We start from the raw sequence: 11,414 nt of genomic DNA on the forward strand, positions 1-11,414 counted from the left end.
AAGGTAGATGCGGCAAAGTAAACGCGCTTGCGCCTTGCGGACCACGGACGACCACGCGTTGCGGCGATAGAGGAGCGGAAAGGGAGAGACACGCGTCACAGTGAGACTTTTGGAGACGACGAGACGTGGGCGCAGGCAACCGTGGCAAAATCACCGGCAAACAAATGAAAGATACACGTTCCAACGATCGAATATACACTGTACAGTCACGGTAATCACGGTACGAGTAATCGGAGGAGCGGTGATCCATGTACGATTATAGAGCACCGTGCAGAGCAAACTACCGCGTGTCGGAGTCTTAGGCGAAACAACAATTAGCTGGAGTACTACGGTGTGTAGTCTTGGTCGATCCGTCAGTGCATAGTAACGCGTGATCGTCGAAAGCGAAAAGAGATCGAAGCTGAAGCATCGCGAGAGGACGAATCGATTGCGTTACGAGACACCATCGAAACGTTCCGTAGCCGTAGACAACGTGCCGGTTGTCTTGACCACTCGGATCGATGGAAAGTCGTGGAACCGTGGCAAATTAGCACACCAGTTCGTAATCTGGTTCGCTCGTTTCGTTTTACGTTCGTCGTTCTCGATAGAAAATAAGTTTCGTGAGATTCAAAGTTAGAGGATCGGTATGCGTAATTTCACGTGTGTACTACGTCTGACGCGCTGAAATACGAATAGGTTTATATATCGCGTGTGTCACGCGAATATCGTACACGTTCTCTCGTGCATCGAACCAGGGGTTTTCTTGTAATTACATCGAACGCGAACAATGCACAGATAGATTCTTTAATTCTCGCGAGCTCGAAAATAATTGAATTTATTTATTTCATTTATCCGAAAAAGTCGATGCTTGCGACGACGCTTCTTAGATCAGCGCGAATCACGTTGACTAGGAAAATATCGATCAAATATTCGTTTCGCGTTTGAAAATTATTTGCGTTCGAACATTGACAGATCGAAACGAGTTCAAGCGAACGAGGTAGCGAGCAGAGATCACGCGTGTCACTAGATCCACGGGCCAGTGGTCGATCATTGATCGAGCAACGCGTTCACCGTGTCTGTCTCGGACGCTCGACGAGGTCTGCGACGAAGCTCCACTACAACGCGAATAGGAGATGACGCGATCCGCGAATCGCGAGAGATGACGCATTCGATGACGAAACACTGGTAAGGGAAAACTGTACCATTGCCCGTACACGTAACACGTAAATACAGAATTATAATCTTATCTCATTCTCGGTATCCACGATGTTTTGTCCGTGTATGTTATCAATTTTGGAATCTCGTGTACATAATTGCTCGTATCGATTTGAGATTAGTCGCAATGTCTGATCGATAAACAATCGTACACGATGCTCTAACGAAACGAATATGTATAGAGTTACGGTCCGGCGTACGTCCATTGACCGATTGATCATTGTTGTTTCAGCGTGTGGAGGCGGCAATGAAATCGAACGTGCTTACGGCTTGGCAAAGTGGGAACAATTACGATTGCTATCACGATCACAGTGGTCACGCTCGTCGCAGTGATCACGCCGTTAATGGTGACAATAAGACCGTGCAGGTGTCGAGATGGAATTTTAAAGACTCGGAGCTAATCGGAGAGAAGAAGAATCGTCGATCTCTGACCACGACCGCGTCGGCTAGAGCACGAATCACTGAAAGCTGTTAAAGCACGAGTCTCGACGGATCGGCAGCAAGAAGATCAAGTTAAAAACGCGGGAAAAAGGGGAGCGTCGCGAGATCGTGGTAAAGAGCGTTGCGGGCGAAGGAGTCGATGATCGACATCGATGTGACCCAGGGAAAGGAAAACTGCTGAGAGGCGGTCGTTGGGCAAAATCAAGACGGAGACAGTGCCGTAGTCCTGGGGGCCCAGGGTATACGCAAGATCTATTAATAACTTGTAATACGGTAGTAGTGGGGCGCTGTTCGCTAGCGGGTGAAAATAGAAAAGAATGTTTTTGGAATCCAATTGGACTTGGTTGGCCGAACGATGGGGCAATATGGCCGACTTGGCCGAGCGGGTGGACGATCTGATATGCAGTTTCGACTCAGCTGGTGATACGACCATGGATACGTTATCGATGCTGATATTTGGCTGGATGTTGTTCGGATTAGTGGTACTGTGTGTCGGCAAATACGTTTACAATCGATTCGTTTTAAACGAGCTCGGTTCTGGGGCAATAGTTACCGCCAAGGACGGCCATATCGTTCACGGTGATAGCGTCGGTGTCAGTGGTGGTGCTGGTGCTGGTGGTGCTGGTGGTGGTGGTGGTACTGCCGGTGGTGGAGGTGGTGGCGGCGGTAGTGGAGGCAAGTTACTTTCGCTTGGCAAGCAAAAAATCGTTTCATCGGGTTCGGTATCCTTGGGGGCCGGGGCAGGTGGTGGCGGCAGCGCCGGTTCCGGATCGCACGCAGCTGCCCCTCATCCTTCCGTCATCAGCCCCGCAAGAAGTAGCAAAAGTTTGAATTTGCCGACCGCCACTGGGGCCGACCCGGATGCCGTACGCTGGGTCAACGAGATCATCGTTTGGCTCTACTCAGATCCAGCGATTTTGGACCAACTCCTGGCTGCTTGGGTCGCGTCTCTCAATGATTTTACCAGCAACTCGGTCGACGAGGTGAGCCGATATTCTCGTCCGCTCAATGCTCTCATCGGCATTACCGTTCTATCGTAACGATATGATTTTCTCCATATCGAAAAAAGATCTGCTTCGCTAGGAATGCTCGCGGTCCTGTCTCATGAATATCTTTCACCGTGTCGAGAGACAGCGACCGGAGAAATATCGAATCGGAGAAGGTTTGAAGAAGGATCTTCCGCGTAGGTGTTCTTGAGCAACAAAAACACCGGCTTAACCCATTCGCGATATGCTGTCGGACAATTTTACCGACGAGGCCCTAGAAATCGTGCTTCAGGCTCGTCGAGTTACGCGCGCTTATCGTTGGCCCGCTCATTTTCTACGAACCAACTCCGCGATAACACCGAATAGAATCTATTTGAAATTAAACAATGAAAAACAAAGCCTCTTTGAATTGTTCGATCGTTACGGAAAAATGCGTTTTCACTCGTGTTTTCTCGTTACTCGTAGCACGGAGTCGGAGTCGAGTTCGTTCGAGTTTTACCCGAAACACATCCACCGAATCTCTCTAACATCTTTTGCGAGTGCGACTCCAAGGATGACGTGGTACGTATGAAATATTCTTTCGTCACGTATTTTCTGTGTCAAGGATCGTTTCAAGTATGGTCATCTCGTTTATTTCGTTTCAGACGATCACGTGCGATTGCGAAGCAACTCCAGCGTTACAGTTGAAAGCGTCTCGCCGGAAAGCTGATAAGCTCGAAGTCAGCCACTATCGCGTAAACGTAAATCGTTTCCGTGCGCGATTAAACGTCATCTGCATCACCGAGAAGCTTCTGCTAGACTTGAAATGCGACGGCTGGCCGGACGTTTGTATCATATTTTTACGTTATTTTTCCAACCAGTGGCTTCGTGATATCTCTCGTTATCCTTGTACCTTCGCCTTTACGTTAGGTGAAAGTCTCGCTGGCCCAAGTAGGCACGATAAAGAAAGATCTGGACGAGAGCCAATTGCAGGAAGTCGTAACGGAAATCGTAATAGGCGCGTTAAGGGGGACCAATGTTCATCTGAATTTGTTCCAATATCCGAGCTGTCCACGGTTATGGAGGGAACCGGCGACCACGCAACACAGCTTTTCGATGCCTATGCATTACGACAACGTGGTAAATTTATTTTTAAACGACTCGGACACTCGGTCCCTTTTCCACATAACGAATAATTAATTCGTCTAGACGACGTCGAGCGATTCGCTTCGAGCCTCCAGACAACGACTTCAAACTCAAAGTCCAACACCGACACAAAATCAATATATTGCCAGTGACAGAAGGCTGCTCGTCAAGGTGGTGAAAGCAACGGAATTAGGAGGCGAGCAGGGTGCTTCAGAACCGTATTGCGTCGTTGAATTGGACGAACCACCGCAGAAAAATCAAACGTCCGTCAAGAAGGATGCTCGAAACCCATTGTGGGACGAAGCGTTTCTATTGTAAGTAATTCGAAACGAAAGATCGCGGCGCGTCGGTTCGATGCGGATTCGTCGTCATCGAAATCGACCGATTTCTCTTCGTTTCTTCGTTTCTGACGAAACAACAGCCAAAATATACCCTTTTACCTGCTTGAATCTCACGATCGCTCGTAATTTGCAGCGACGTCAATCGTAATACGTCGGAAGTACTGCTGGAGGTCTACGATCGCGTAAATAAATCCCAACGATTCTTAGGTTTGGGTATCGTCGGTATCGACGAGCTGCTCGCAAATCCGAGTCAGAGACAGATCATACCTCTTCAAAATCGACCGTACGAAGAGGAAGATATCACCGGCACTCTGACCGTAGAGGTAAGTAAAAGAGCGACGCGAACGCCCATACGCGGTGTAATTTAACGAAATTTCTTTATTTGCTATGCCATTTCATTGTTTTCTTTCCTTTTCTATCCTCTCTCTTTCGCTCTCTGTCCTCTCTTTTCTCAGTTTCTATTCATCGAGGGCGCGGAGGTGCCTCAAATTGGGAGCAAACCTTACAAGGTGAAGGAGACGATAAAGCCGGTGTCACCGACTCCTCGTACCTACACCCCGACAAATCTCATCAGCGACAATAGTCTAAATTACAACAATGGTAACAGCACACTTATCTTGTACGACTCTACCGTTCAATCCGAAGGGGGTAATTACCAATTACTTTATCTGAAAGGCATTGCGTTCGTGTTCACAAGTGTGAAAACATAGCGATGATTAGTGATGTCACTGCCCTTTAAAAATCGTACTCAAACAGTTGATCGCAACTCTCGCCACATATGATCTCGCCGAAACGATGTTACATTTCACTGTGTACTTTAACGCAACGTAGATCCTGTTTTTTTTTTTTCTTCTACAACTATAGAATAGATCGTATTTATTGGTTGTTCGCACTAGCAGCGACACGAACTCTCCCTCTCGTGCGCGTGCCTGCATCTCTAGCACCGGATTGTACTTTCCACTGCCATGTAATAATTCGCATGACCTATGTTTACTCGTATGTACACGTATAGAATTCTCTAGCTGTCTCCCTTCTTCTGTCAACTCCGTTACTTAACGTTCGCTTTAACGTTCCTCTAGCACGATACGAAACGATTGTACGCTCACTTCTCGGCCCGAGTTTCTTACGATCGACGATTCTTCGAAGTTATTTCGACTACCAGTGAAGCGAACCTGGCAAATCACGATGACAGTGTATGCAATATGCTTGCATAATCGCGGTCGCGTTGCCAGGCACGCGAAAACTTATCTGGTAAACGAAATGACGAATGCTTGGTGGAATGATGGACGTAGAAAGTCGTAAACCTCCTTCCGTTCTTCCTTCCAACCGATTAGATATTTTGAGCGACCAAATGTAATTTGCAGACTATCTGACCAATGGCAACGTGGTGGATTCGCCTTACAGAACTGGACAAAGCAACGGGAACAAAGGAACTCTGATCGTGCACAGCCAGCAAAGGGTACGCTCAATGAATCTGCACGTTGAATGCAATTACGAGACCTATGCAAATTTTACTCCATCTACTAACACCTATCGACTATGGTCTATTTTTTTTTTGTTGTGTCTTCTCTTTTGCAGCAGCCAGAGCGGCAGGTGGTTAAGGTAAGCCATTGCTTGACGTCGTGTCCCCTCACCCTCGTCGTCACCGGCGTGATCATGGTTGTAAATCCGCGCACGTATTTTATCAGCATTTTTTTAGATCCTCCTTATCTTACGTCCATTCTCCGGATTCCCGTTCCAGCATCGAAAGCCACGGTATTTATAATATTCCTTTCATTCGAACGATCCCATTTCCCGTTTAACTTTTCACGGCCTGTCTCCAATTTACGTCCTTCTTGCATCTATGAACCAATTGGAAATCAGGCAGCCTTGTGTTTTACGAGAACGCTAATTATCGTCAGTTGAGTGGCGTGTGTTTACTAATTCCACAGGTCGCCCTGACGGAAAGTGGAAACTGGCAGGAAATCTCTCCGGAGGTAATTATTCTTGTTGTCACGAGATCGTTTCTGTCCTATTCTTAACGCAGCGCCGTTCTAATTTTCGCGTTCTCACGTTTTCGCTAATTACGTTACAGTCGATTCGAAAAGAAACCTTGTAAAAAGTCTATAACGATGCTTGTGAAACAACCGCGACCTTAACCGTCTGTTTATAAACCTTTTGTTTTCATTCGTTTCAGCATGGACCGAAAGATACGAGCGTGACCTCGGGACCAGAAAGCACGCCGAATTCTTCCAATTCCGAAGGTATCCCCTCCTTTCTTTTCTTTTTTTATCGTTTCCGCTCGCTGCGTACTCTTCCATTCATAAGTATCAAGACGTTTCCAGCTTTCACCTGAAACGCTATAGTTGGTTTAAATTATGCCTCCTCGTGTCGTAGAAAGGGGTAGAACGAGAAGAAAAAGGCGAGATTTCTTTGGAACGATAAAGAAACGATTGAGTCGATCAAAGACGAGAAGCAGATCGGTCGGACCGGAAGGCGATGCAAACCACGAGGATCAACACTCCAGGTCTATATCTGCGGACAGAGCGCGTGATCCTGGCTCGGGTATGTTTGCTCACGAGTATACATTACGCCCGTGAAACGATTCCTGATTTAGAACAGACTTAGCGCCTCTTCCCTCTAGTAGACCGAGTCTTTAGTATAAAATTCTACTTGTTTGTTTTGCACACGAATCCCGTGCGTGGCACGCAACGTTGGTAAGTACGATCATCCCGATACCGATGATGCAACGAGCAACAGCAGTAGAGCGCGCATTTTACGGAGCTTCGTAAAGCGATCAGCCGACAAAAGTATGAGATACACGCACGCCAACGTTACAACGCTAACGCCACTGCCAATAAAAGACATTTCCCGTGCCAATAACGCTGACACGCGACTAACGTAACGTGAGTTGCAAACGATTGTTTCGCTTGAATTTTATAGTTCGTTTATCGATACCAGGGAGGGAAGAGCATTCGAGGAGATCGAGTCTGAGCGAAGCATCCGGTATAAGCGGAGCGTCGACCAGAACTTACGTTAACGAGGCTTCCACTTTAGTTCTCGAGACCCTCGAGAATGGTATTAAAAAGTAAGCAACACGACGTTCGTTTTACCGTTTATATTTTCGTATGCCGAACGAATCATATTCCACGTCCGTTTTTGTTATTTTCAGGCATTACCTAGTACCATTGTCGCTCGCACAAAAGAGCAAATGGCGAAAGAAAGGCACGAAGCTTCACATATTCAACGATCACACTTTCATAGCGAAACATATGGCTGGGTAAGCTAACGCGGAACACACCGTATTACGTATATGTCGTTGCGTAAAGGCTTTTAACCAGCTAGATCTTCCACTTTGTACTCCGAGAGCGATATTTCAAAGAATCTTCGTAGTAATAATATTATTTAACAGCGTTTATTTATCCTATCGTTTCGCTGTGTGTCAGCGATATATTTGAAAATTACTTAACATCCGAGAGGCGTGTCATATTGTATCCAATTGCGAAAAAATCGCATTAGAAATGAAATTAGCGTGGAGTCAGACGTGGAGTCGTTTCATTTCAGTGGAACCGTATGCGAGGTGTGTAAGCGAACGCTTGCGCGAAGATTGGGCAAGCAGGGTTACGAGTGTAGAGACTGTCAAATGAAGTGTCACAAGCATTGTCACGTTAAAGTGGATATCACGTGTCCCACGTCTACCATTCAGAGCATCGAACTGTAAGTAGACGAACCTCGTTATCCAACGATTTCTTATTGAATCGTTTCAAAATCGATGGAAAATATGTTACTGTACGTATAGTTTAAGAAAAAAACTTTCGCGGAATCACGAGCTAATCCTATCTTTTTTTTAATCTAATTGTCGCGTAAGGTCTCTGCTACCGGTACTCAGTGAATAAGACGGGTAAGTTGCTCAAATTTGACAGAGAAAAACTTGTTGGTATTAAAACTCTGGTATTGTAACAAGTAGTTGCGCATGAACGACGAATTTTCTGCTCTTTCTGTAACAGTTGCAACGAACGTTGATTCCTTGCACTTCCATGTGATTTTATTACTTATTGGCAGCGTCTTGCGACCACCATGGACATGCATACGTCTCGTACCGCTTTTGCAAATACTAATCGTCCGTTTGAGATTTTCGTATAATAGAAGGCAATGCTTCGTTGATATTTTTAACCCTAGCGTGGGTCGAGATACAATACGTTCAAGTTTATGCAAAAGTTTTCCAATTTTCAAATCCGTATAAGGATTTATCGATCGTCTGCTCTTAATAAGCGATCAAATTGTCATTCAACGACAGATGTATTACGGAGATTTTTATATTTTATTACAGCAATCGTCGCATCCCAGTAACTGTCGAGATTTAATTCGAATATTTATCGTTTTCGCTTCTTTCCATCTCGTCAGTTACGGCGGACGGACAGATCTTCCATTACCCGCATCTAATATTTACGCTAACGATCGATACTTACTAAATTAATACATTGGAGATCGATGAATTTTGACAAGATATTTTTCGCAATATTACGCGCATTCTGCGCAGTTTTTTTCACTTTAAAATTTCTCGCGGATAGCGTAAAAACTCCGCGAATGATCTAGATCGTCGATCTCGAATGTGTTACGTCGATACAGTCACGTACATTTAGTAAAATTTGTCAATTTCTTTTAGAACGTGCATAAAGAACGTGCAACGGCCCGAGCGCAGATCGATCAGTCGGCTCTGCTGATGAAATCTTGGACGATCTACTTGCGGCCATGTTCGAGAACCGAGTCGTTTGTCCTGAGAGAAATTGTCGTTCAAATCGCTTCGTACGTAGTGGCACATTTGCGAAGCGAATCACGCTATTGCATCGTACACGATATTGTAGGCAACCTCGCGTGAGGAAAGGCTGCCAGCTACCTACGATAAGCGTTACGATTGGTTTCCAAGCACGAAGCGCTTTTGAACGCCGTAGCACCGTTCTCTGTTACCCGCTACTGTTAATATTACGCTTTTCAATATCTACAAAACGAAATACGAACGCGAACGTGAACGTAAACGTAAATACGAAGGTGAAAACGAAGCGAACGAAACGAAACAGATCAAGCGAAGAGACCGAACACGATCGCGTGTAACTTTCTTCTAGAAGCAAAACGTTGTTCGGTTCGGATAGTGGCGAAGAGCGAGCGATACGTCTCGAACGGCTGAAAGAAACAACGTTCGCGACGAATCGTGAGATATTTATCCGTTACCATCTATACTATAGTTTCCTTACAAACTTTCGAATTTTCACGAAACTTTTTACACTTAAAGGAACGTCCGATTTTCTATCGATTCGTAATCTTAAGCCTTAAGCGATTATATTGTACCCATTTTGCCTTTTTCTTTCGTTCGTTTCTCTCGCTCGTTGTTTTAAGAACAAAGGGAGAACCTTTGGGGATATACGATGTATCTGATAGAATTTGAGAAAATGACATCGACGAGAAACGAAACACGTGAACGATAGTGCCTCTAGATACGAAAGTTCGTCGTTATCTTTGAAATATTGTATCTTTATCCCGTGAAAGTACTACTTTTGACAATATTTTCGATCGTTGTATCAGAAATCCGATCGATGAATCAAACTTAAACGCTTCAACGCGCACACTTGTGCCTATGTATCGTGCGTAAAGAAAGCATCGTAATCTTTGAATGATACGTATTACCGGCTGATAAATATTACTATAATCATAATTAATATAATTGATGATTACGATTATGACAATTATCATTACTATTGCTATTATTATTCTTATTATTATTATTGTTGTTGTTGTTACCGATGTCGTTGTTACGATTGTTACTACCATACCTAAGAATAGAAAATAACGGTCTACGATGGTCTACACCACTACGCCGGGCATATTCAAACAACTGTTGTAACAATGATGATAATGATAATAATACTGTGTTACGTTGAAAGAAATAATATGGTTACATTATGATTCTACGCCACTGTGCCTTTATTGGCTCCGTCTTTCTTTCCCTTCCCCAGAATTCCGCCATTTCGAAACGCCTAACGATATTATCTTCTAAATATCATTATTACAAGAAAAGATCGCGGGGGAAGATATAAGCAGGTAGATGTTAATCGTTCCATCTATTTCAGTGTCTGAAAAGAAATGTCTCAAGGTAAAGTAGGTAAAAATGGAAGGAACCTGTTCGGTCACATTTTCAATGTCTTTTGTACATTTTGTAATTGCCAAATTCTTTAAAAAATGTTTAAAAGTGAAACAAAGGTACACGATACGGTAACAGAGCAGCAGACAAAAATATGTTTCGATCGCGTTATCGGTACGTTGCGTTTTCTTCCGACGTCGTTTCGTCGTTCGTGAAACATCGAGACGAAACGTAACGTACCAATAACGCGATCGAAACCCGAAGAATCGGAAATATGTCATCTAGTCGTCGTGAAAAGTATCTTTATGCGTAGTCTCGTTGCCGTTCGACCGTGAACCACGATATTTCATTTGAAATCAATCGCGTAGGTCGCGTGGCAGCGATCGACGAACGTCGAACGACGTTGCCGATTTTGCAGATCGGTGTGCGAGAAAGATGGCTCTCGATAAGCGAAAAGTCGGAGTTCATGGATGAAAAGGGGGATTGACGCGAGATACTCTGCGGTCACCGGTCGTTTCGTCTAGATTCGGTGGGAGCGGAGGTGCGAGGCGCGACTCAAAGTGGAACAACGCCGACCTAATTCGAGGTCGAAGCCCCAATTTTCGTGGAGTTCGCTAGAGCGGCAGATCGACAACGGGACGACGGTAGTCATGACGACGTGACGTAATATCCAACGTCATCGACGAAGCGCAACGACCCGGCCGTACGTTTCTCGCCGCGCGACTAGATCGCAGGCTGAATGGGGTGGTGCGAAGCGCGGCGAATATTCGATTGTCCCGGTTCCGATTGATTCATTTTTGCGCACTCTTCGACCATCGTCGGCTTTCACCGAAGTCTCCCTATCTGGCGATTAAAAGATCCGAGAAACGGACGAACATCGTCGTTCCTGTGGATGCGCGTGTCTCTAATTTCGCGTACGAAACAATGGCCCAACGTATGGCGTGTGTACGCAGGTTACAATTGCGTACATACGAACGCGCGCGCGAGGATGCCAAGTTCGAAGGATAGAGACAAGCTGCGACCAGGTTTATTCAATCGCAAGCTCGGAATTAGGACGCGTTGTCGACGGCCTTCTCAATGACGTCAGTGACGTCACTAGTTTGGAAGGAGAACTAGGACAAACGGACTGAGAAAAAGGAACGACGCGACGCACGAAATCAGCGATCGTCGCCCTAGCTACCACCATCTACCCCTGCCCGCTCCGCCTCCCGC

General features: G+C 45.5%; 1 protein-coding gene across 14 annotated transcripts in view; it reads left to right on the top strand.

Moving 5' to 3' along the window:
* Positions 1–10,032, top strand: part of LOC100746676 (C2 domain-containing protein 2) — a 10,636-nt gene extending 604 nt beyond the window's left edge. Inside the window, exons 2-20 of one of the 14 annotated variants that reach the window (XM_024372198.2) lie at positions 4–331; positions 952–1,164; positions 1,427–2,618; positions 3,087–3,182; positions 3,266–3,445; positions 3,531–3,740; positions 3,810–4,060; positions 4,221–4,410; positions 4,543–4,735; positions 5,452–5,546; positions 5,666–5,689; positions 6,019–6,063; positions 6,264–6,330; positions 6,464–6,631; positions 7,010–7,154; positions 7,239–7,346; positions 7,631–7,783; positions 7,935–7,967; positions 8,733–10,032. In XM_024372198.2, coding sequence (XP_024227966.1) covers positions 1,953–2,618; positions 3,087–3,182; positions 3,266–3,445; positions 3,531–3,740; positions 3,810–4,060; positions 4,221–4,410; positions 4,543–4,735; positions 5,452–5,546; positions 5,666–5,689; positions 6,019–6,063; positions 6,264–6,330; positions 6,464–6,631; positions 7,010–7,154; positions 7,239–7,346; positions 7,631–7,783; positions 7,935–7,962 — 2,619 coding nt within the window. In that variant the 5' untranslated portion in view covers positions 4–331; positions 952–1,164; positions 1,427–1,952 and the 3' untranslated portion in view covers positions 7,963–7,967; positions 8,733–10,032. The remainder of the gene's footprint in view (positions 1–3; positions 332–951; positions 1,165–1,426; positions 2,619–3,086; positions 3,183–3,265; positions 3,446–3,530; positions 3,741–3,809; positions 4,061–4,220; positions 4,411–4,542; positions 4,736–5,451; positions 5,547–5,665; positions 5,690–6,018; positions 6,064–6,263; positions 6,331–6,463; positions 6,632–7,009; positions 7,155–7,238; positions 7,347–7,630; positions 7,784–7,934; positions 7,968–8,732) is intronic. The other 13 variants (XM_012393769.3, XM_024372197.2, XM_033324580.1 and 10 more) reach the window with 13 other exon arrangements.
* The last annotated feature ends 1,382 nt before the right edge of the window (positions 10,033–11,414 follow it).

The sequence above is a fragment of the Bombus impatiens genome, unplaced genomic scaffold (genome assembly GCF_000188095.3).
Source record: "Bombus impatiens unplaced genomic scaffold, BIMP_2.2 scf_4016, whole genome shotgun sequence".
In the NCBI taxonomy this organism is placed as follows: domain Eukaryota; kingdom Metazoa; phylum Arthropoda; class Insecta; order Hymenoptera; family Apidae; genus Bombus; species Bombus impatiens.